The sequence below is a fragment of the Danio rerio genome, chromosome 5 (genome assembly GCF_049306965.1).
Source record: "Danio rerio strain Tuebingen ecotype United States chromosome 5, GRCz12tu, whole genome shotgun sequence".
Taxonomy (NCBI): domain Eukaryota; kingdom Metazoa; phylum Chordata; class Actinopteri; order Cypriniformes; family Danionidae; genus Danio; species Danio rerio.
The window spans coordinates 2950001-2977500 of NC_133180.1; the positions used below are offsets into that span (position 1 = coordinate 2950001).

Genomic DNA, 27500 nt, shown 5'->3' on the forward strand with positions numbered 1-27500 from the left:
TTGTGTTCTTCTGGAGACCGGTCTTGCCAGGTGTCCTCGGCAGAACGAACTCAGGAGACCGCGAGGGCAGAGAATGCATCCTCTAAGAATTGAGATGCTGCGTTCTTCCTAATGGTCACATGACCTTCATGCTTTTTAAATGGAAAATTTTTTAAACATTACAGTACTCATACAGCTATGTATTGTATTTCCCCTTTTCAAAATATATACTCTGCATAAACTTTATAAATATACGTCGCACAATATAAATAAAACAGATTTTAATATGAATTTCAGCAAATAAACACCTTTAAAGGGCCATGACACCCCCTCGTTTCAGCAGTGTGTTTTCACACCTCTACTTTGGAAAAAGTCAGAAAAGTGGGCGTGTCCAGCTCCGTTTAGGGGGCAGTGTCGGAGGAAGAAAAGAGGCGTGGTGTGGGAGTGTTGATTTGGGCACGCTGAATTTCAGAGTCAAAACACACACCCACAGCGGACAAAGTGACTGTGTTTACATGGACATCTGTAGTCGAATTATTTGCCAGATTATTAAATGTTGGACTTTAACTGCAGTTTGGCTCTTTCATTCAGGGAATTCATTCATGCCCCTCGCGACAAACGAGATATTTGATTCGAGGAACTGCTCTAAGCGTGTATTTTTCATGCAATGTTTGATACTGCACGGCAAATGAGAGGAAAAAAACTCTGCATTTCCCGGAAACTTAGATGCACACGGCAGGTAGCGTCAGAAAGCCGCGTGTGTTATTCCGGTCTCTAAATGTGGTGAAAATCCTACACGAGGTTAAAGTTTGGTTGTGGTGCTAACATGTTTACACTCGGTGCTATAGTTAACTTAGTTCGATACGAACAAACTGAATAAACAAAGAGCACTGGTCGCTCACTTACCAAATCTGTAGAGACAGGACAATCACCAGCAACTAGAGCCGCGTCTTTATTAAGAGGAGACTAAAGCGAATCCGGATTTCAGCGTTTGCAGAATTTATTGATTGCAGTGGCGTAGCGGACGGGCCCGCAGGGCACGCACCGCGGGGGGGCCCCGCGTGATTAGGGGGCCCCGCGTCGTCGCGATTTTCAATAAACTGTTGGGAACAACTGTGGTCGGAACCAAAGTTCACACGTCTGTGTTTTCTGAACACCTCTCAAGCGGTGGACTACTTTATTCTGATTGCTTGCCGCCAATGTTGCCATCTTAGCGACTTTGTCACTAGATTTAGCGACTTTTCAGACCCCCCTAGCGACTTTTTTATTTGTTATTGGAGATTTTTTTAGACTGTCATTTTTCCATACTGTACCGTCCCTACTCTTCTCAACGAGCTGCGTGTGATGCCGCCGACCCCTCCCCCGCCTCACAGCACTGACAGTCGGCCCAGTCAGTCCTCGTACAGCAGCCTCTCCCACCTGCAGCCCGAGAGCAGATCACCCCTCTGCGTACCGACGACAAATGATTTAGCACAGGCAGTGTGAAGGTATTTCCCTTGTACAGTCAAACCGATCTACTTCTCCTTTATTTTAACAATTTATTTGGACCGTTTATTCTTTTCTTGTTCAAAATCACAGATATTTTAGTGAGTTTCTGAACTTGTCTGAGTTTATTTCATATGAGAGATTACTGCACATTCACTAACGTTACACATCTATAATGACATACTGTATTCAAACAGCAATAAATTTAGTTAAATAAACATGCTTATATAAAGTGTAGTGCAATTATAAATACCCCTTTATTAACCATAGGCTGTTAAACAGAAACGGTAGAACGTTATGACGTCAGTGATATGCAAATTGACGTATGACGTATCCCCCCCCCTTCATCAGGGGGCCCCGTCAGCGATCCCTGCTGGGGGGCCTCCGCATTTTGCGCTACGCCACTGATTGATTGAAACAATAATCCTCCTTAGACACGCAAGTTATTGTTGTCGAGCGTCGCGTACACTGTTAATCCACACGTGAGTCTGAGCTCTCACAGAGAGAAAATGAAAACAAAACTTCACTGCAGCAAACTATAAAAGCAACACTTCACGCTTGTTTTGCCAACACAACGTGGCGTCTCTGTCGTATAAACACTGTGACAGTAATGAATATTAATGAAGTTGCACAATAGAGCGTGCTGATTGGTTTGAACCAAGCCTTACTCATGCATTAATGCAACACACTGTAAGACGTAATAAGACACACTCTGGCACAGACGTCCAGTCTGCACGCTGGAATACACGCTATTATGTCATGACCGTGACGCAGCTTTAAAAATTAGTTTCAAACCGGAAGTACGAATTTGCTTAAAATAACGCAAAAACAACCAATTTACACTTTTTAGTGAAATATAGGTGTCCTAATAGTGTTTTTAGCAGTGTGGGACACATATACCACTGTCAACAGCTCAACACCTGTGTTCTGGTGTTTCGTGACCCTTTAAAAGAAAAAACGAAAACCACCACAGTTGGTGTGCACGATCACATTGACGCCCTTTATATAGTCACGAGGCGTTAAACGTTGATGGGAACCGCGAGCAAAAAATGTCTCTGTGTGCACTGGCCTTAAAAATGAAACTTCACTGTGTTTTTACATCTCAATTTTGATGTCGTAATTAAATTGTAATTTAAAGTTCAGACTTTTCATCAAAATCTACGAGCTTCCCATTTAATCTGTAAATCCGAGCAAGTATGAGCAAATACAGTGAGCGGTTCTTTGTCCTCTTATCAGAATGGTTCATGTGTGAACTGTGCGCTAGTTAGCGTGTGCTGTGTGTTCAAGAAAAACCTGTTCAGGACAGAAGGAAAGGCTGTGGTTGATGTCTTACTTTGAGCCGTCATGAAGTCGGCGAAGTTCCAGATCAGTTCTCCAATCACAAACTCCTTCCTCTTCTGGTCGAACACGCTGTGGTAGTTCTGCAGGACGGCCCGCTGGTACTCCTCTGTGAACATCATGGGCGGATCCTAAATCACACACACAAACACACATTTGTTTTTGTGAATTGTGGGGACATTCCATAGGTTTCTATAGTTTTTATACTGCATTGCCCTAACCCCACCCTACCCGTAAACCCAACCCTCACAGGAAACTCTTTATAAGCTTTTGGAGAAATGAGGACGTCAGGAATGTCCTCATAATTCACCACCTTCTTGTAATACCTGTCATACCTATGTCATTATACAGATTCATGTCCTGATATGTCACAAAAACACATACACACACACACACACAATTATACTCTTATAAATTATATATGAATAGCCACGCACATCTGTCAACCGTGTTTACATAGAAGGTTAATTTAGTTGTTTTCTCTACAGACACACACACACACACACACACACACACACACACACACACACACACACACACACACACACACAGTTGACTGAACAGTTGTTGTCCGCTGCTGTTATGTTAGACACAGTGCTGCATTTTCATTAAAGAGATTTCAGTTCAGAAGCTTACTACAATCCCAATTCTACCCCTTTGCCCTTCCCCTTCCCCCTCGGTTTATTTTGCGCGTTCACGTGAAGGGGTTGGGGTGCTCCAATTCTCTTTAGCTTAAAGGCGTAGGGCTAAGGGGAAGTATCAGTGTTATATTGGTTTGTGATTGTGAATATAGATATGCTATGTGTGTTGTTGGGACTCACGCTGTGCAGGCCGGGGACAGCGTCAGCTCCGTACTCGCTCTGGATGATGGGCTTCTGGTATTTTCCGTGCCAGTTGTCGAACTGAGTGCTGAGCTGCAGCCGGATGAGCTCAGTGTGACCCGGATCATGATACCAGGAGAAATAACTGTTCACACACACCACGTCCACATATGGAGCCTGAAACAACACACACACACACACACACACACACATGTCAGTTCATTAACTCTATTATTAGTGAACTCATCTTCTCATATACACAAACGCTGACCAGTATATGAGGGAAGTTTATTCCTGCCATCCATCTGTATTTCTCTTTGCTTATTTATCAATCATCCACCTGTCCGACCATCTATCATCCATCCATCTCTCTCTCTGTCTATCCATCCATCCAGCTATCCATCCCTCCATCCATCCATCCATCCATCCATCCATCCATCCATCCATCCATCTATCAGTATGTCCATCCATCTGTCATCCATCCATCTGTTTCTGTCCATCCATCCATAATCTAATCATCCATCCGTCTATCAATCTATCCATATATCTATCTTTCAATTATCCATCCATCCACCATTCGTTCTATCTATTGTTCTATTGATTTATCTATAATCTAATCATCCATCCATTTATCTATCCTTCAATCATTCATCCATTTGCCTTTCTGCATGTCTTTCCATGCATCTGTCTATCATCTCTCCATCTTTCAATCTTCATTGCCTTTGACTTTCTTTCTGCCTGTCGATTTATCCATCTGTCTATCTATCCACCTGACTGTCTGTCTGTCTATCGTTCTATCCATTAATCTATAATCCATCCATATATCCATCCATCCATCTGCCTGTTTATCTATCTGCCTTTCTTTCTGCCTGACTATCCATCCATCCACTTGCCTGTCTATTTATCTATCTATCAATCATCCATTGTCCATCCATCTATCCATTCATCCATCCATTTATCTATATGTCTGTCTGTCTATCCATCCATCCATCCATCCATGTCTATTTATCTATCTATCAATCATCCATTGTCCATCCATCTATCCATTCATCCATCCATTTATCTATATGTCTGTCTGTCTATCCATCCATCCATCCATCCATGTCTATTTATCTATCTATCAATCATCCATCCATCCATGTCTATTTATCTATCTATCAATCATCCATCCATCCATCCATCCATCCATGTCTATTTATCTATCTATCAATCATCCATCCATCCATGTCTATTTATCTATCTATCAATCATCCATCCATCCATGTCTATTTATCTATCTATCAATCATCCATCCATCCATCCATCCATCCATCCATCCATCCATCCATCCATCTATCTATATGTCCATCTATCCATCCACCCATCCGCCTGTTTATCTTTCTGCCTTTCTTTCCCCCTGACTATCCATCCATCCATTTGCCTGTCTATTTATCTATCTATCAATCATCCATTGTCCATCCATCTATCCATCCATCCATCCATCCATCCATTCATCTATATGTCTGTCTGTCTGTCTATCCATCCATCCATCCATCCATGTCAATTTATCTATCTATCAATCATCCATCCATCCATCCATTCATCTATATGTCTGTCTGTCTATCTATCTATCCTTCCATCCATCCATGTCTATTTATCTATCTATCAATCATCCATCCATCCATCCATATGTCTGTCTGTCTGTCTATCTATCTATCTATCTATCTATCTATCTATCTATCTATCTATCTATCTATCTATCTATCTATCTATCTATCTATCTATCTATCTATCTATCTATCTATCTATCTATCTATCTATCTATCCATCTATCTATCCATCCATCCATCCATCCATCCATCCATCCATCCATCCATCCATCCATCCATCCATCCATCCATCCATCCATCCATCCATCCATCTATCTATCTATATGTCCATCTATCCATCCACCCATCCGCCAGTTTATCTTTCTGCCTTTCTTTCTCCCTGACTTTCCATCCATCCATTTGCCTGTCTATTTATCTATCAATCATCCATTGTCCATCCATCTATCCATCCATCCATCCATCCATTCATCTATATGTCTGTCTGTCTATCCATCCATCCATCCATCCATGTCTATTTATCTATCTATCAATCATCCATCCATCCATCCATCCATCCGTCCATCCGTCCATTTATCTATCCTTCAATTATTCTTTCATCCATTTGTCTTTCTGCCTGTCTATCCATCCATCTGTCTATCATCTATCCATCTTTCAATCTTCATTCCCATCTGACTTTTTTTCTGCCTGTCGATTCATCCATCTGTCTATCTTTTCACCTGTCTGTCTATCTTTTGTTCTATCCATCCATCTATAATCCATCTATCCATCTGCCTGTTTATCTATCTGCCTTTCTTTCTGCCTGTCTATCCATCCATCCATCCATCCATCCATTTGCCTGTCTATTTATCTATCTATTAATCATCTATTGTCCATCTATCCATTTGTCTATCCACCCGTCTGTCTGTCTGTCCATCCATCCATCCATCCATCCATCCATCCATCCATCCAAACACAAAAGATCAGACAAGCACAGTTTCCTCATATCATAAACCTATATAAAGGCCTGCGGGAGTGTGTGTGCGTGTGTGTGTGCATGTGTGTGTGTGTGTGTGTGTAATCTAACAAACTAGAGTGAATGTGTTTCAGGAGAATAATCTAGAGTAAATTTGAGAAACGTGTGTGTCAGCGCTGGATGTGGATGACGCAGATCTCCCGCAGCTCCGCTCAACACAATATAAGATAAGAATGTTTACACGGGTCGAGTCACACGCTCAGCCTGTACAGTAGCTTGTGAAATGATTACTCTGCACCAGGACTGCACAATATTTGGGTTCAGCAGTGGTCTCGCAATGTGTGTGTATTCGCAATAGCTGAGCAGCACTACACTTCATGATACAGGATTTGTCACTACATTTGTGGATTTGTCACTAAAATTTGACCCATAATGAAGTGAAAGTTACTGAGTTGCACGTGTTTTTACAGCTAGTTGACTGTGAGCATGTCAAGAGAGTTTATATTGATTGTAATGATTTGTAGTTGAGTGCATCTGCATAAATGAACAAAATAAAATAGTTTAAGCACAGATGAAAACAACAAATCAAAAATAAAAATGAAAAAAAAAAACACTTTATGGTTTTCAGTGGAGTCGAACAGTATTGAAGTACATAAATGCGATATGTTAAAGGTGCAGTATGTAATTTTGACACCCAGTGGCAAAACTAGGTATTGCATGCCTGGATCAGAACAAATGGAAGCGCAGGTTGCCAGATTAAAGACAAACAGAAGCGAGTCTATCAGGCCTAAAGGCTGATTCAAATTATGTTTAATATAAAAGCAACAGCGGGCGAGGCAGTGGCGCAGTAGGTAGTGCAGTCACCTCACAGCAAGAAGGTCGCTGGTTCGAACCTCGGCTCAATTGGCGTTTCTGTGTGGAGTTTGCATGTTCTCCCTGCCTTCGCGTGGGTTTCCTCCAGGTGCTCCGGTTTCCCCCACAGTCCAAAGACATGCGGTACAGGTGAATTGGGTAGGCTAAATTGTCCATAGTGTATGAGTGTGTGTGTGTGAATGTGTGTGGATGTTTCCCAGAGATGGGTTGCGGCTGGAAGGGCATCCGCTGCGTAAAAACTTGGATAAGTTGGCGGTTCATTCGGCTGTGGGGACCCCGGATTAATAAAGGGACTAAACCGACAAGAAAATGAATGAATGAATGAATAAAAGCAACGGCACAAGGAATATTTTCATATTGAAAGGAGTTTTTGTTCCAACAGCACCATATCATAAAACTCGCAACAATCTCTTTAGTTTTAATTTATTTTTATATCTATGTAAAATTGATGATGCTTACACAACACTTGTAATGTGAGACCATGCTTTTGGCCAAGAAAAGAAGTAAAAACAAATGACCTCCATTCCAGTACACAGATATTTGTCAAACTAATTTTAGATGATGTTAATCGTGTGTTAAATTAGTTATAGTAGGTAAAACTACTCCTATTATAAAGCCGGGATCACACTGCACTTTTCGCTCCATAGACTTCCATTCACAGGCATGTGTAACCCCGCCGGCTCTACACCACCCAACCCGCTCCGAGCTGGTTTTGAACTAGCGACCTTCCACATGGGAGTCGGGCACTCTACCAAGGAGGCTCTCCGCTTGTTAAGTGGTGACGTGTTTGTGATGTATCTTTACTGTTTCCGTTTCCAAGCCGCCATTCATTTGTGGAGAAAATCATTCGTTTATGATCACGTTTTATTCCTGTCACACATTAAAGTAAATTTTACATAAAGTCATAATGTATACAACAATCTCTGGGCTTGCTGCATAACAAATACCAAAAATTTAACAATTTATAAAGAAATGAATTACTTTCTGGCTATCGGATATTAGGCATGGACATATATATTGCGATCGTGACTTTCGAAAGCCTTAAATCGCTTTGTAAACGTTTATTATTACCATTTCATGAGTCTCCCCATTCAGTTGAATAGAGCGCTCGGACCTGGAAGCCGCTCCGCGTGACGTCACACTTAACAAGCGGATAGACCATGGCCTCTAGCATCTGTCGCTAGAGCACCTTTTAGAGGTCAGAGGAGTGAGGTTTACCTGCACAGCACACACTATCATGCCTCCATTACACATGCGAATGCGGCAGACCAGAAACGCAAGCAGGTGTGACAAGTTTCACATTTCATTGCATTCGAGAGTTCAAACTTGGTGAATTCTTACCTGTAAAAGCACATCAGCTGATCGCGTGAGACCAATCAAAGATAAATGACAATGATCAGCTCAGCTACACCTCATGTGCTTTATTCAGTGTTCAATGCTAATAATGTGAGTCTGAATGCCATTTTACATCACATTTATTGCCATACTACTGAAAGCAGCAGCAGATAGTTCAGCTCAGGTCTGGAAAATAAAATAAACTGTTTGAAATTGAACTTCAGAACTGAGACTAAATGCAAACCAACACATATCAGTGATTCAGCATCTACTTTTAATCATGTAAAGAGGTTTAATATGTATTCATTAGACTGTAAACCTGTATACTATTTTGTTGGAGTGCAGTAAGTGCATTATTCTGTGCTTCAGAATGGTTTCGTCTGGTGCAAACAGCCAAATTGCTTATCACTGCGTATCTCGCCATGTAGCGTGTTGTTAGGACACGGGGTTTCAGTCTAACCTGCTCACCTAATGTTTACGTTCGTAATATTTATATTATTTGCTAATTAATAACCTCATGTGGAACTCTGAATCTGCGTCTCATTTCAGAGTCTGCTACTGTCCACTAGAGGTCGCATTTCCGTCACGGATGCATTCTCAGGGCCCTATCATACACCCGGCGCAAGACGCGGCGCAATAGTCATTTGCTAGTTTCAGGTTTGCGCAAGAATCGTTTTGAGGCGTTGCGCTACGCTGTTTAAATATGTGCATTTGTGCGCTCATAGGTGTTCTGGTCTAAAAAGGAAGGTGTTCTGAGGCGGACCGCTGGAGCGTTGCTATTTTGAGAAACTATAATAGATTTTTCATTAGACCAAAACAAACGCGGTCTAAACTCCAGCGCAGAGTTGCACCTCACTGACACACTGCTTAATACACACAAGAGAGCAATAGGCAAATATCTTTACATATGAAAAAATGTAAATATTAAGGATATATATAGGATATAATAAGAATAGATATAGGATATAAATATAAAGGATTAAAATATTACAAAACATATTATTTTCTAGCCTACATAAATATGAAAAATCACTGCTTTTATGTCTTCTTCATCTCGGGAGGCTTTTTCAGTTCATTCATAACAATTTGCTTTTGTATAATGTTATTATTATTAGCAGTATTATTTATTATATCCATATTTATATTTGTTTTATTAAAAACAAGCTTAGATTTGCCCACCTGTCAGGTTTTAGACCATATGGGGCTCAGCATGTGTTTTAGGATATAACTCAGGTTTTTGAGCACATTTTGTTATTATTGTTCATTTATTAGTTTGCTGGAAATTAGAACTGAATTTAGAAATAGTTTTGAAACGAATATTTGCGCTTAACAAACAAAATTAATTATTTATAGACTAATTGATGTCTGTGCGTAAAGGTTTCCCTATCCAAGAGTGAAAGTGAAAGTGATCCATTATCTCTCATTCTCACGCAGTAGATGCTCTGATTAACAGTTTTCTGTTAAAACACTGTGAACTGTTTGCTTGTGAAATGCTCAGTTTTTCCACTTAGACTTACTTTGCGTCCTGTAAATAGCGAATGCGCTCTTGGCGCGCTCAGCTGCTCTTAAAGGGAATGGGAGATGAGACTCTGATTGGTTTATTCTCAAAACACACCTATAACTCATTAAGAAAATAAACTCAACCCTTTTAGACCATGCGCCGAAGCGCAAGGCAGATTTCCCGTCCTTAAATTAGCAATTTTCATTTTAAGAACAGTAACCTAGTATTTTTAACTTTTAAAAGCACAATTTATTTTAATGTTGATGTTTTTTTTATTTTACATATAAGCACAGTACAGTGTTAATGTTCAGACTATTTATAATGTTTAAACTAAAGTGGCTGACAATAATAAATATTCTTAATAATTAATCTGCCACATTTTTGAACTGTGCAGAGTTGTAGCTGCTTTATTGGGCCTATTGCGCTACTGTATTTCAATACTGCTCATTATGGTGGTACTTGGAGAGGCAATTCTTTTCTGAGGTCGTACTTGATGGAAAAGGTTTGAGAAGCTCTGCTCTATTGCATTTTTCTACACTTGCAATTTATTTATTTTCATTGCATGCATGACTGACTTCCCTACAGAGACATCACAATCAATATAAATTAATACCAAATAGAGGTAAAAAAAAAAAAGTCATATATGACTGTAAAACTAAATATCGCAGTGTCTGATTTTTCCAATATCATGCAGTCCTACTCTGACACACAGAAATGACAGATGTACTGTATATAAAGAAGTGTCGTCTCACCCCTTGATCTCTGGCGTAGTTGCTGTCAGTAATAAATGTGACGGGACGACTGGAATCCAGAGACTTCGTATGAGAGATCAGCTCCCTGCGCAAAACAGAACAACTCTTAAAAGAGACGATACTTAATGCAAATAGTACAACTGCAAATAGACTCAATTTCATTCAGCTTAGTCCCTTATTTATCAGGGGTCGCCACAGCGGAATGAACCACCAACCCAGTACTGGGAAACACCGATACAAACTCATTCACACATACACTACTGTGTTTGGACTGTGGGGGAAACTGGAGCACCCGGAAGAAACCCATGCCAACACAGGGAGAACATACAAACTCCACACAGAAATGCCAACTGACCCAGCTGGGACTCAAACCAATAACCTTCTAGGTGTAAACATCAATGAACAGTATTGTACGATTCACAAGTGTTTATTTGCGGTTGTGAATTGCATTATGGGTTGTCATTCTCATGATGACAATAATAATATCATGTATAGGAAATAATATCTAGAGTAATGAGTGTGTAAAATAACAGAAATGTGCTGCAGTTTATCACAAGGTGTTTGTAGCGTAATATACATCACCAACACAGGCAATAGAGCACTGCACACTATTATAAATGTTCAGAAAAGTACATTTCTCTGTCTTTTCATGGTTAAAAGTTGATCTAAAGATCTAGTTCCCATAACGCAATTCAAAAGCAGAAGTAAACGGGGAAAAATCAAAACATGAAACACAAAATATTGAAAAATAGATTTATTTTAGTGTGTAGAGACTGTATTATTAGACTCGCTGCATGTGAAAATGCTCAGGTATGAAAATGAGTGTCAGAGCAGGTGTTTCTACCTGAAGACATTCATTACACTCGCTGAACAGGAAAGGAATACACACACAAACACACACAAGGCCACTGATTATGATGCATTATAACTGGCAAAACGACAGCCGGACATGAAAACACACACACATATTATCAGTCCCTCCTGGAATTTGCGATTACAGAAAAACAAACGCACGCACGCGCGCGCACACACACACACACACACACACACACACACACACACACACCAAGTAAATGCCACACAATTAAGAGAAGCTTGTTTTTGAGCAGGGTTTTAAGCAGTCTTTCATGCAAAATATTGGAATATTGCAATTAGCTGTTTGCATGTAACTGTTTGACTGTAGCTGCAATCTAATTCACATACTAAATATTATTCAAAATTAAAATAAGTTCAAGATTATTTGTATAGCGCTTTTAACAATAATTATCATTTCAACCATCATCATTGTATATATATATATATATATATACATATATATATATATATATATATATATATATATATATATATATATACTGTGCTGCATCCGACAGATCGCACTATCATGTTTTTCTCTTCTTCTTCATTCTTTTATATCACATTTTACCTGCTTTTTATGTTTTTTTACGCATTTTTATTATTTGTTTTTATTTTTTATTTACTTGTTTCTTTTATTCTTGTTTAATATTCTTGAATTAATTTAATTCTTTTATTCTTGTTTATTCTTGTTCACTTTGAATTGCCACTGTGTATGAAATGTGCTATATAAATAAACTTGCCCTGCCTTGCCTATATATATATATATATATATATATATATATATATATATATATATATATATATATATATATATATATATATATGTGTGTATATGTATATATATATATATATATGTACACCTGGCAGTCGTACAGCCTTCTTCACCCTTGTGTATTACTCATATAGAGTGACAGCAGATCAATAAACTCACTACAGTTTGATAAATATTGCAGCGGTTGTCAACATCATGTACTGTTGAGGATTTTTTTTAAGCCAGAATGTCGTTGTTGTAGGGACTAAGCTGACAAGGAAATGAATGAATGAATAAACAGCTACAGCAATTTAATAACTAATGTAAATATAGTCTTAATCATATTGGTGATTCCATAAATTTAACCTTCACTAAAGTTATAAAATGTCTCGTCTCTAATTCCTTTAATCCAGGGGTTCCCAAACTTTTTTAATCCGGGACCCACCTGGGCAAGTAATTCAATCTCAAGACCCACCATAATATTTTAATATGGAAAAATTGGTAAAAAAATGTGTCCATTCAAAGCAGTCAAAAGGCTTTTTGGATTTTGCTATTTGATATGCACAAAATGAGGCTCGAAGTGCTTTTTGTGGGATGCTGGCTGTAACTCTGAAAATTTTTTTTGTTGAAAAAGATACTCTTCTTTTTCCAGAAGAGAATACGATGATCAAGCCCCGTCACATCGCAGTAAATTCCACTGCTAGTGTGTAGTCATAAGAAACTAAATCGCTTTTGATCGACTACTACAAGCTGGGAAAACGTCAGATAAATATGCCAATGCAAATAACATTATTGCTGAATAGATCTAATATTTACACATTTGCTTGAGGAAGGAATGATGGGGGCAGTTACATTACTATATTTTCCATAACATCTATGCCCTTCCATAACATTAGCTGACGTTAAAACTAACAGAGAGCACTATAGCTATTTATTGATTAGCAATCTGTCAATGTTGGGATGTAAAAAATATTGGACAACAAATAGCTTCAAATTATAGAATACATAGCAAACATTAGAAAATATTGACAATGAAATAAAAGGTTTAGCCTATTAAAATCAATGGCCTATACAGAAATTAAATAAAGCTATAAAATCTACTTCACTTTTGATTGTATTTGCATATTGATTAAAGTTACTATAGTTACTTAGTGAAGAGCAGCTAGTGAATCTCTCATTGTGTTTTGTTTGATAACAGAGCTGTTCATGTAAGAATGCACAGATCTATAATGAAGCATTCGACTACTTTAGGAACTGTTTGTGCTCATTTAAGAGAAAATTAGTTGTGTTTAAAATAAAACATGCAGGACGGAGCAAAAACAAAAAAGAAAAAAATAAGCACTTTTCCGACGGTCCCTTACTGAGAGCTCCGCTCTGTGTGAGCTCTCCTGGCTAAACGCAGATTGCGAGAGCTCAAACAGAGCAGTGGTCGTCATGTCGAGCGAAAAAAGAAAGAAAGAGACAGCTGTGAAACATAACCAGCTTCGTCTTTTTGTAGGAAACACACTTTAGATCTTGTTAGGATAAGAGGTTTTTGAATTATTGCCGTCAATCGTACTGGTTTTGATTCACCGCAATGTAAATATATCTGCAGCTATGTGACGTTGCGCGACCCACCTTTGTTCACTGTGCGATCCACTAGTGGGTCCTGACCCACAGTTTGAAAACCCCTGCTTTAAACTGTCCAGAACTGCTCACACAATCACCGGTCTTAAAACACACGCACATCATTTTGACTCTATTACTCTTGGCAATTGTGGCTCCAGGTGAACTACAATATCAACACAACATTACACATCCTGCGATGTGACTATTGCGGATGATGTGCACATGGTGATATCAATGCTGAAACTATATATTGTGCAGGCCTAATACAAAATACGGCATTGCAACTGGCTGTGTGCATGTAAATGAACGGCTGATGTTTAGTTGGTCTTACTTAAAGTAGAGTCCCGCAGGCGGCATTTCAGACGCCGGCTCATTGGCCACCGACCACATGACCACAGACGGATGGTTTTTATCACGTCTGACCAGCTCCTCCATCACGGTCAGATGATGAGCCAGAGAAACATTACCGAAACTGCGTCTGAGACACACACGCACACACACATAAACAAAAACACACATGTTATTTGATTATATTGGGGATGTCCAAACTCAGTCCTGGAGGTCCGGTGTCCTGCAAAGTTTAGTTCCAACCCCAATCAGACACACCTGGGCTATTCAAGCTCTTATTAGGCTTTCTAGAAACATCCTTGCAGGTGTGTTGAGGCAAGTTGGAGCTAAAATCTGCAGGACACCGGCCCTCCAGGACTGAGTTTGAACACCCCTGGATTATATGAGCCCGTCACACCCCTACTTATTGAAAAGTGTGACCGACACAAAGGCACTGAAAGTACGGATAAAAATCGAATTGTTAAAGCTCCTACATGTCTTTAATGCCGACTCCCGGACACTCGTCGATGATGACGATGCCGTGTCGATCCGCCGTCTGCAGGATCTCCTCAGCGTACGGATAGTGGCTGGTGCGGAAGGAGTTGGCTCCCATCCACTTCATCAGGTTAAAATCCTTCACCACCAGAGGCCAGTCGAAGCCTTTCCCTCGAATCTGCACGCAAACAGCAGCATTCATGAAAAACATGCTGCAAACCAGGTTATTAGGTGTTGACGGATTATATACAATCTAGATTATGTGATCTGATTACGAAAATCACGCAGTTGTAATTAGAATTGTATTAGATGATATAAACGAATGGCTTGCAACCTGAGTTAGGTTACATATGGGTAGCACAATCGCTTCACAGTAAGAAGTAAGGCGTTTCTGTGTGGAGTTTGCATGTTCTCCCCATGTTGGTGTGGATTTTCTCCGGGTACTCCGGTTTCCCTTCCAAGTCCAACAACATGTGGTACAGGTGAATTAGGTAGGCTAAACTGGCCGTAGTGTATGAGTGTGAACGAGTTTGTGTGGATGTTTCCCAGACATGGGTTGCAGCTGGAAGGGTATCCGCTGGGTAAAACCAACACAATCTCACGACAATTCGTAACTTTTTCATTTAGTAGTTAATTCGTAGGAATTCGTACGATCTAATTGGTACATTTTAGTATGATTTGCTCATCCCCCAATGACGGTTGGGTTTAGGGGTGGGGTTAGGAGCCACGCCTCCTTTTTAAAATCGTACAATTTCGTACGACTGAACTCGTACGAATTAGCCACTAAACTGGCAAAACGTAAAATACTTACGTTTTCTCGTGAGTTCAGGCTGAATAAGTTGGCGGTTCATTCCGCTGTGGCGACACCGGATTAATAAAAGGGCTGAGCCAAAAAGAAAATGAATGAATGAAAAAATGTACAACATTATTGTAGTGCGTGGATGATAAAGCGACAGCGAGGTATATTATTGTATGATTATTGTGAAATATTAACTGTTCATCATTGCACTTTAAACACAAGCTGTTGAGGGTTTTGTTGCTAAAAATAAATATAATATATTTTTATATCTGGCAAAATAGCACAGGATTATCCAACTTGAATGTATGTGACGTCAAATAAGGGTTAGCGCAAAAGTTATGCGTTAAGTAATACAAACGTAGTCAGATTACATTGCCATAAATATGTAATAATGTGTAAACTACTCATTTTATCATGTACATTTTTAATGTAATGTAATGTGTATTTATATAGCGCATTTATTATGTATGGCCATACACCTAAAGCGCTTCACAATCATGAGGGGGGTCTCTCCACACCACCACCAGTGTGCAGCCTTACTTGGATGATCCAATGGCAGCCACAGGACAACAGCGCCAGTGCGCTCACCACACACCAGCTATTGGTGGAGTGGAGAGACAGTGATAGAGCCAATTCAGTGGAAGGGGATGATTGGGAGGTCATGATTGTAAGGGCTGATAGAGGGACTTTGGCCAGGACACCGGGGTTACACCCTTGCTCTTTCACGAGAAGTGCCATGGGATTAATAATGACCACAGAGAGTCAGGACTTTTATTTTTCAGAAACTAATTGCAATTTAAATTAATCAGCCCAGCTCTGGTTTTATTTCTCTGGTCATTTTTTTAAACTATTTTAAATCTTTATTATAGTAATTTGTCATTTGAATCCCTATTAATCATTATAATGCACATGTTCTCCTTTACTTTCATCAGAAAGACTAGCATTACAATTTAGCCATGGGAGAAACCTTTTAGTTTATATATAGTTGAATGTAATTGCTATATGCTACTAAAATTAGACTCATAATTACTCAAAAAGAAACCCACATGAAAAAAGCTGTAGTAATTTACAGTAATTAATAGTGTTTATGAACCATACTATAGTAAAGTACTGAATTAATCTCCTGAGGTAATTAATAATAATTATTAATTTACTGTTCGGTTAATTCTGCTAACCGACAACCGCCGCTCGTTAATCGGATATTAAGGGTTAACTGGCCAGATTAATATTATTATTATAAATATTTTTAATTGACGTGTTTAAATATTTTATTTTAAATATTGCATTTTAAAATACTGATTTATTTTAACATAGCATATTAATAACAGAACATAAAAACAGAGCATCTTCATGCACATGCAGTGTTTCCAACAGCATAGAAGAACAGAATAAACTAAATAAACAGAATAAAATAAAACCTGAGCTAAATTATTTTCCCCTCAATGATTACAAAACGAAAACACTGACAGATCCTTTTTAAGAACCGGCATAGGCTGTTTTTTTTTCCAATCATATGTTTTTATCTTCCGTCAAATAAAAATAGCAGACTACCTCAAATCGCTCGCTCCACTAATAATCTGCATTTATTTAATGCTCCACTGTTATTATTATAATCACAAAACCTTTTTACATTTTTAATAGAAATCATTATTTTAAAGATTATGTCTTGATATATGGTTTCCTCGCGATTCAAGTGCGCGCACTGCCTGATGAAAAGACAATGACAACGCATGCAGATGTTGACGGTGGTCTTTTTTATGTCACTAGGAAACGACTGGATCAGCTGGGTATTGATGTTGTAATATTTAATAATATTGTGATATTCAAGATTTGTAAAGTCATACAGCTCTGGATAACTTGAGCACTAGCGAGCACTAGTTTCTCCTACGTCTTTAAAAGTTCTCTGTAGTCGTCTTGACAACACAAACACTGCTGCTCTGGGATGAGTCACACCCAAAACATTTGCAGCCGTTAGTAAACCATTCAAAAGACGCCCCTCTTAACGCAAAAAAGCCCATTCAATCACCCCGTTATGCAGCCAAACTAAAAATATATCAAATAATATTTTTTAATCGTTTAACTGATAGCATTAATCGGTTACAAACGCACCCTTTCGGTTAACGGTTAATTGATTATTTTAAGCATTCCTAGACCCAATACTGTACAGATAGAAGATATATTATACACACCAGTTTACTATAGTAAAACTAAAGTATACTACATTACAGTTTATTAGTTTACTATAGTTAATACTACAGTATGCTGGAGCATTCATTCACAAAGAGTTGTAAATACTGTAATATATACAGTATAATAAACTATAATATGGTTCAAAAATACTTTATTATTTACTATAAATCACTATATAGTATTTAACAAAAAAAGTCTAAAGCTGAATTTCCCTCATAATAACAGCTGCGTGAGGATCAGTGTGTGTCCGTGACCTTTGACTCTGGCCAAACATCAGCTATGATAACACAACCACAGCACGCAGGCCTGTGGGTAAAGTGGGTGTGTAAACATCTGGATTCAGCTCGTTTTACCACACGCCGGGTTTAAATGGGTCATAAACTGAAAACCCTAAATTCCCTTTATGTTTTGATGTATTCAGTGGTGTAAAGTAACTCATTACAAATACTCAAGTTACTGTAATTGAGTAGCTTTTCTTAGAAATTGTAATTGACTAGGTAGTTTTATAAATGAGCATTTTTACTTTTCCTTGAGTACATTTTTACTGCAGTATCTGTACTTTTACTCCTCTACTTTCCTTCAATCTGCAGTCACTACTGTATTTTTTCTTGTTTATGGGGATTAGAAAAATCAGTCCAGTAATTCCTGTCTAATCAAATCACACATAGAAGGTAAATCACATCATAATGAACTACCTCAACACATGAGCGATTTACATTGCTGCAAACTGTTTGGAAGCATTAAAAGTGTCCAAGAAGATGTTCAAAATCTGTACACGCATTGACCCAGAGACTGTTTAGATCAGGGATGCCAAAACACAGTCCTGGAGGGCCGATGTCCTGCAGATTTTAGCTCCAACTTGCCTCAACACGCCTGCACGGATGTTTCTAGAAAGCCTAGTGTGAGATTGATCAGCTAGCCCAGGTGCGTCTACTTGGGATTGGAACTAAACTTTGCAGGACACCGGCCCTCCAGGACCGAGTATGTGCACCCCTGGTTTAAATGCAGATCACTGAAGAAAAGATGATGGATATTTACAGTATGATGACCGAAATGGCCTTAAACACCCAGCAGACACTAGACGTCAACATGCCGTCAGATTGAAATTGTACCGTAACGTCATTAAGACGCTGCATTTAGTTTGGAAATGAAAATCAGATTTACATCAGAACTCAACGTCAGCCAGATGTCAATGTCCAACCTAAAACCAACCAAATATCAACATCTAATGATGTTACAGCTTGACGTTGTGTAGACATTACCACTATGACGTCTATCAGATGTTGAATTTTGGTTGCCATAACTGATGAATAAATGTCAGTATTTGACATCAATAGGATGCTGGTTTAAGATGTTGACTTGACGTTGGATTTTGGTCACTTTCCAACAACCTAAAATCAACCAAATATCAACATCATTTGATGTCATTATTGGACATCAAAACATTGTTGTCCTTAGACGCTGGCTAGACATTGAATTTTGGTCACCTGACATCACAACCTAAATCTAACCTAATATTAATGTCTGATGGCATTGTGTACCTGCAGGGCAATAACTAAATCCACTACAGAATGTTACGTTTACACACACATCCACAAATTACATGTAAATGCATCAACTCTTAACAGCGTAATACTCACTACTCATGAGTACTTTTAAAAGGGCTACTTTTTACTCCTACTTTGAGTAATATCTACAACAGGTACTTTTACTCTACTCACACTACATTTTTAGGCAAGTAATGGTACTTATACTTAAGTATGCTTTTTCAGTACTCAATCCACCACTGGATATATTAGAGCTCATAGTACTATAAAAACAACCTGTAAAGTTCAGAACTCAACACTTTCTGGTCCTCCTAATATCTGCTTATCAAATTAGTTATAGTGTAAAACGCCCATAATGATGCTCTGTGTGGTGGTGTAACGACTTTTTTTAGAGAAAATAAACAATCATATTGTTTTACACACACACATTTAAAAAATTGTTAGTTTTGGTAAAAACATGCACTCGTTTTCCATATTAACCGAAATAAACGTAAATGGCACATATAGAGACTGTGTTTCCCTTACAAATATTAATGAGAATATTCCATATTCTATTCTAAAACATAAAATCACTAACAACAAGCTAACACGTATTCTAATCTCATATATAAATCACATGCATTGTTAATGGTTGTAATTTACAGTAGGTTATTAAGAAATAAAAAAAAAATCCTACTTAATAATAACCATTATATTAATTAAATTTATATAGCACTGTTCTGGAAACTCGAAGCACTTTACAACACACCTGTCAACCCTTCCGTTTTTCCCGGGATTCTCCCGTATTTTACTGTTCTATCCTGCTATCATCCCGTATAAGATCATTCCCGTATTTCTCCCATTTTTTCAGTCTTTCTCTGAACAGCCGAGACCACTATACGCAACCCATACCGCCGAACCACCAGGGGTCGCCCCTTGCTCTAAAACGTGAGTCTTCTGTGCTTTCGCTTAGTTTAGTAATGAAAACGCTTATAAATAAATATTAAAAACGGTGCGATTCCCTTTCCTTTTCATTACAGGTGCCGTCACCCATCCTATACAATCCTCAAAACAGTGTCTGCTGATGCGCTCCATAGTGATAAACGGATGCTGTTTCGCAAACGGATTCTGTACACGCCATTTGAAGCGGAGAGAAAGTCTGGCTTTTGGGTGCGTGTTTAAACACACATAATTAATAATAACATGTAAGGATGTCGATCTTGGTGGGGTTTTTTTCCAAACACAACTAATTTCGTCTTAAATGAGCATAAAAAGTCAGTAAAGCAGTCGAATGCTTTCATTATAACGTTATATGCGTGCATTTTTAAAGTGACGCCTCTTATTTAATGTAATTATTAAATATCTTAATAAATGAGATTCATTCGTTGCTCTTTAATCAGAATGTGTAAATCATACTTAGCTTGATTCTATTTAATTTTATAGCTATTAATTTTAATAAGCTGACCTGTTTGCTAATGTATTTGCTGGGGGGGGGGGGATCTCTTATTATGGTAGGCATATCCCTTATTTTCACATCCCAATGTTGACAGGTATGCTTTGCAAAGTGGGGGGAATCTCCTCATCCACCACCAGTGTGCTGCATCCACCTGGATGATGCAACAGCAGCCATGTTGCACCAGACCGCACACCACACACCAGCTGATTGGTGGAGAAGAGACAGCGTGATGAAGCTAATTATGATATGGGGATGGTTAGGAGGCCACGATGGATGGATGCCAGTGGGCAAATTTGGCCAGGACGCCAGGGTTAAACCCCAACAAAACAAGATATACCAAAGAATGTTGGAGAAAATCAGCCATTGACATCAATAGTAAGAACAAAAAAATACTAAGGAGATCCCAGTGTAGCCGCCATTACGGCTCATTGTTTTTCCCCACATGAACAGGTCTCCACACAGGTCACATGACTAAAAACTATCAATTGACCACGCCCATTAAAACAGAGCATTCTGATGAGGGCCATATCAGCACAGTAATTAGGTAATTGTTGCAATGAGCTTTAAGAACTGTACAAAATTTTTAAAAAAATGTAGTTTAACTGTGACCCCTTTAAAAATACATCCAAGCTCTTAAAGGGACAGTTGACCAAAAAAATTACCTTACTCTTCATCCAGCCTTATAAGTGGTTACAAACTTCTGCTGAGCACTAAACCAGATATACTGAAGAATGTTGGAGAATTGCAGCCATTGAGGTTTGCATTTAGCATTTTGATGTTTTTTTCTCCAGCATTTTTCATAAAATCTTCATTACAGAAGAAAGAAACTCAAACAGGTTTTCAAACAAGATGAGTAAATGATGACAGAATGTACATTTTTGGGTGAACTATCGCTTTAAAAGCAACCTAAAATAATTTTCTCATCTCTCTCTCTCTTTCTGCTTTTGTTCTGTAATCACATTGTTTCATGGCAGATTTGTACAAATAAGTATGTGCATATTCATTCAATGGCCTTACATGCCAAAAAACCCCAATGCAATTGAATGCAACGTGTTTTGTGCAGTGTGTTTGTGCTGCCCTCTGCTGGCACTCACGTCTGCATCCTCGTGTTTGTTGACCCCGTGGAAGTAAAACAGCTTGTTGTTGATGAGAAACTTGGATCTGGTGACTTGAACAGTACGAACGCCCACAGGAAGAGTGTAAATATCCGTCTGTCCGTCTTCTGCGATCGCCTGAACCTACAGAAACAGCAGAACAAAACCACTGGCATCACATGTTGCTCAAGCAGATACTTCATTTCCCTTTATTTGCATGTAACAATCAACAGCTATGTTTATTATAATATATTATAAACCAAACCATTTTAATACATGAAAAAAGACATTTGTTTTTTTTTAAACAACGCTGGAAGCAAATCAGTTAATGAACTTTAGTTTTAATTTACAAAAATTTATCATTTTTTGTTTTGTTTTTGAGTGAATTTTAGTTGGTGGCTGATTTTATTTTAACTAAATCATTTATTAAACATTTTATTTATTATTATTAGAAGTAGTTTTGTATTACTGAAGTATTAATTAACCAAAGCACTTGTTATTAGGCCTGTCACGATATCTATTTTTTGTCGTACAATATATTGCACTAAAATATTTTGCGATAAACAATATTATTGTCATTTTAAGACAATCACTCATTACATAATGCCAGAATGACAAAATAATATTACAATGCAAGTACACTCTTCCAGAGAACACATCATATTTAATTATTAGGAATTTTTCATTTAATTATTGTCATTTGAACAGCTTAAAAATGAGACACTGGAGTCAGAATGTGAAAACTCATCTCCTAAATAAACAATAATAAATGTTGGTGAAGTTTATTTATAAACAAATTTCGAGAGGATCACGTGCTTATGATTGCTCACAGCTGTTCAAACTTTAGCTAGTGACTAATTATCCTATCAGACGATCCTTAACTCACTCTAAATAACCAGACTTTTCTCATCTCAATATCTCCGTCTTGAAGAAACCCCCCCTACCCAACCATACATTCCCTCTTTTCAAACGGGCGACACGGTGGCCAGTGATTAGTGCTGTTGCCTCACAGCAAGAATGCCCCTGGATTAATTCCTTTCTAAACCAGGAGGCATTTCTGTGTGGAGTTTTGGTCGTTCTCCCCGTGATCACTTGGGTTTTCCCCTGGTCCTCCGGTTTCCTTCCACAGTTCAGAAAACAACCACCCTAAACAATTAATCCAAAATACTTTAGCCAAACTCTGAGTACACCTTCTTATCATCCATATACGACACTTAGCTACAATAAGCAAGAGGGGGAGCCATCAAGATCTACCTGAGCTCAAACTCCCCTCTCGCCTTGCAACGGGTGGGAGCCCAGGGCTCGAGGATCTTATAAGCTCAGTGCTCTCTCCCGGGACAGCACGCCAAACTATCTTTATTATCAATTATCAGCTTAGTGTGAACTCTTGAAGAGTAACAGAGGCTGTGATATCTGCTACCAGATCTATTTTCAGCTGTCACCCATATGAAAATATACCGTAGTCATTCATTTATAGCAAATACTACAGTGTTTAATAACTATATATAGATAGAGATGATGCACAATCAGCTCAAATGTTGCTGATATTGTCTTTACGTATGGGTGATATATATTCCATCACCAGAATTGATTGAGCTCATGTCCATGTGTTGTTCAATAAGTCCCTATATTGATTATTGGAACAGGCCTACTTGTGATGAATCCTAAATACTGTCAGTTTCTATATATTTACTAATCTGAAGTTTTTTAAATAATATTTACCCGAGCTAGCAAAAAGCTTTCTTCACGATATCTTCTTTTGTGTTCAACAGGAGAAAGACACTCATAAAGGATTGAAACAAGTAAAGGGTAGTAAATGATGACAGATATTTCAGTTTTGGGTGTACTGTCCCTTTAAATACCCTTGGAAGTGTCTGAGAGAGTTTTCTAACCTCCATGGAGTACAGGTATCCGGGGTTCTCGTGCATCAGGTAAGGCCACCACAGGTTGACGTCTGTGATTTTGAGGACTCCACTGAGGCCTTCAGACGAGGCCACGCATCTGCCGTCCTTCGCTGAGAGCGTCACTTTCACAGCCGCCTTAGAGCCGCCCAACACTGACACATTATAACTGACCAGTCCTGAAGCACACCACACACACATCAATGCACTAAAACACTGTTACAGATATAAGCTCTGTGTGTAGACAGCATCTGTGCTTTAACCCTTGTGCATTGTTCAAATTGACTCCTCTTTGGTGATGTTGCGGGCTGTTTTTGCCCCATTGACTTCCATTATAGTCACATTTATTGACTGCAAAGCCATGACAGTATATATTCTTGATTGTTGCTGGTTTCATTTAATGATATTAGTAATTTTTACTGTGCATCGAGTTTACATAATATTAACAAAAGTTTCACAGCTGCTCCAACGCTGACACATTATAACTGAGCAGTTCTGAAACACGGCACACACTTATCAATTATGTCTGCACAATATATTATTTAAGCATCGATATGGCATTGTGTGTATCTGCAATAGTCACATCACATAATTAGTTTATTTAATAAAGCTTAAAGGATAAAGATATTATTAAATGTGGTATTTTTAAATTACTTATGCAATGATGACCATGCTATTTTATCCATATTTTTACACTCTATGCATGGGATATTTAACTTTTATCTCTGCTCTGTCGTATTTATATATGCTTGTAATTTATTATAATGTATGCAAACACACTGCATAGAAACAGACTTGATCATCCCAATCTAAGTAAATGAATGAAATCTTTCCAAACAGCACTTATCAATTCATTCGGTGAAATAATATTCAAATCGCAATAATGTCCGATTTTTTCCAATACCTAAAATCAATGCACTAAACACACTGTTATAAATGTAAGCTCTGTGTGTAGACAGCATCTGTGCTTTAACCCTTGTGCATTGTTCAAATAGACTTCCCTTTGGTGATGTTGGGGGCTGTTTTTGCCCCATTGACTTCCATTATAATCACATTTTTTGATTGCAAAGTCATGACATCATATAATCAGGTTTCTGTACTGTGATAAGCCCTGATTATCACAGTACAGAAACCGCATTAGTGAAAATAACCAATGATCTACTCTTAGCTGCTGACCAAGGGTGCATCTCGCTATTAGTTCTACTCGATCTCAGTGCTGCATTTGACACCATTGACCACAATATCCTCATAAATCACTTAAAGGTGTCCAGGGACAGGCTCTGCAATGGTTTAATTCAGACCTAACTGACCGTCACCAGTTTGTGAATATTAATGGACAGCCTTCACAAGTCAGCCCAGTAAAGTATGGGGTGCTTCAAGGATCAGTTTTAGGCCCTTTGCCTTTTACAATTTACATGCTGCCACTGGGAGACATTATTAGAAGACATGGGATCAGCTTTCACTGCTATGCAGATGATACTCAGTTATATATTTCAACTAAACCTGATGAGATGTCTGAACTGTCTAAGCTAACTGAGTGTGTTAAAGATGTTAAAGACTGGATGACCAACAATTTTCTCTTAAACTCAGATAAAAGAGAATTATTACTTATTGTGCCTAAATCCTGTACACAGCAGATCTCAAGACTCAATTTACAAATATAGCTGCAAGCAGCAATTAAGGGGCCAAGCACTATTGGCCATAAGGTGGCGCTGCTCCAGACGTTTTTGAGTACTTTCAGGGCATGGGGTTGAAGATGCATACCATGTTTTGTAATGATATGTGAATGTGTTGGTAAAATATAGCATTTTTGGGCAAAAATCGAAATGGGCGACGCCCAAAATGGCTGACCTGTAAAAATCACACATCATTCGACTCAGCATGCTCTGCCGGATGTAATGAGACCAGTTTCATGAGTTTCGGACGAAAGGTTGAGACGTTATAAGCCAAAAAGCAAGTTTTTAGTATCTCCGGACCACTAGGGGGCAGTGCGCCGAAACTCTGCATATAACCTCAGACCCTAGTTGTCATAACACCCACCAAGTTTGGTGTGAATCGGTGAATGCGTTACGGAGATATCGCCTCAAGTCCATTTTCGCAAGTTCTACGTTAAATTAGTTCGCAAGTTAAACGAAAACGGTTGGTCTAATCAACTTGAATTCCATAACTTTTGGTTGGCATGGTCTGTAGATCATGTGATTCAATTTTGGTGAAAATCGGAGACACGGCCTAGGACGAGTTCGATCAAATAGGTTTTTCGAAAAATTTAAAATAGCGCGAAAAAATTCATGACGGAAAATGACGTCATAGGGTGGGTTTGAATCGGACTGAGCCAAGGAATCAGATGAAAAAAGAATTTTGATTGTAGCCCTTTCGGTTCAAAAGTTATGATGATAAACATACGTGAAAGTTTGGACAAGTGGTGGCGCTAGAGAGTTTGATTTTGAGACTTCATAATTGGCCTGATAAATGTTAATACTGGCCTCTATCATTGTGCCAAATTATACAACTTTCCCGCATACGCCTATATGGGCTGCCATTCAAATCCGGCGGAAGAAACGGAAGAAGAAGAAGAATAATAATAATAATAATAATAATAATAAGAACACTAACGAAAGCAATAGGTGCCTACGCACCTACGGTGCTTGGCCCCTAATTAAAGGGATACAAAGTTAGCATTAGCGCTACTATAAAAGATCTGGGTGTCATATTAGACAGCAATCTAACTTGTAAAAATCATATATCCCTTGTCATAAAAACTGCCTTCTTTCATCTGAGAAATATCGCTAAATAACGAAGTATGCTATCCATCTCAGATGCAGAAAAGCTAGTCCATGCTTTTATGACTTCTAGGCTGGATTGCTGTAATGCTATTTTTGCTGGCTGCCCAACATCCTCTATTAACAAACTTCAGCTAGTACAAAACGCAGCAGCCAGAGTTCTGACCAGGTCTAGAAAATATGATCATATCACCCCAATTTTATCCTCCCTACACTGGCTGCCTGTTCAGTTTCATATTGATTATAAAATATTGCTTCTTACCAATAAAGCTTTAAATAATCTAGCTCCTGTTTATCTAACCAACCTTCTGTCTCGCTATAATCCAACTCGCTTTTTAAAATCTCAAGACTCAGGGCTTCTGGTAGTACCTAGAATAGCAAAGTCTACTAAAGGAGGTCGAGCCTTCTCATTTATGGCTCCTGAACTCTGGAACAGCCTTCCTGATAATGTACGAGGCTCAGACACACTCTCCCAGTTCAACACTAGATTAAAGACCTGTCTGTTTAGTAAAGCATACACTCAATGCATCACTTAGCGGTGTGATACATGAATGAGCCCCACTGTTTTTGCATCTCCGCTTTGTATTGTTCAAATTGACTACCCTTTCCTTATGTTGGTGCTGTTTTTGCCCCATTGACTTCCATTATAATCACATTATTTAATTGCAAAGCCATGACATCATATAATCATGCATTCCTGATTGTTGCTGGTTTTCCCTGTTGGGAAGAGGTCAAATGTATAGTTTTTACTGTTGACAGAGTTTACATAATACTAACAAATATTAAAGTCCAGAGTTAGAAGTTGCTGCAGACTTTTATTTTTTTATGATGATGATGTATTTCCAACCGAAACTGAATATTGAGTAGGGGGCGGGGTTTCATTTTTGAGCTCCTCCTATCATCTTTCACTCACAGCAGTACATTTACAGTGGATTAACTGGCACGGATTAATTGTTCACCTTGAAACTAACAATGTGCACTAGCAAAATAAGCATTGCTCATTTTTACTTCATGCAGAATAATTCATAAGTAACAAAATAAATGTTAAAATGTTAAATCTGACAATGCAATATGTTTCCTGCACAAAAAC

General features: G+C 38.5%; 1 protein-coding gene across 2 annotated transcripts in view; it reads right to left on the reverse strand.

The window, feature by feature from the left end:
* gusb (glucuronidase, beta) overlaps nucleotides 1–27500 on the reverse strand; it is a 273136-nt gene that overhangs the window by 231788 nt on the left and 13848 nt on the right. The window contains exons 5-11 of one of the 2 annotated variants that reach the window (XM_009301129.4): nucleotides 23622–23809; nucleotides 21730–21873; nucleotides 14664–14842; nucleotides 14174–14320; nucleotides 10626–10710; nucleotides 3624–3800; nucleotides 2798–2933 (exon numbers count right to left, since the gene is read on the reverse strand). In XM_009301129.4, coding sequence (XP_009299404.1) covers nucleotides 2798–2933; nucleotides 3624–3800; nucleotides 10626–10710; nucleotides 14174–14320; nucleotides 14664–14842; nucleotides 21730–21873; nucleotides 23622–23809 — 1056 coding nt within the window. Of the gene's footprint in view, nucleotides 1–2797; nucleotides 2934–3623; nucleotides 3801–9987; nucleotides 10711–14173; nucleotides 14321–14663; nucleotides 14843–21729; nucleotides 21874–23621; nucleotides 23810–27500 lie in introns of both variants that reach the window. The other variant, XR_012406620.1, reaches the window with a different exon arrangement.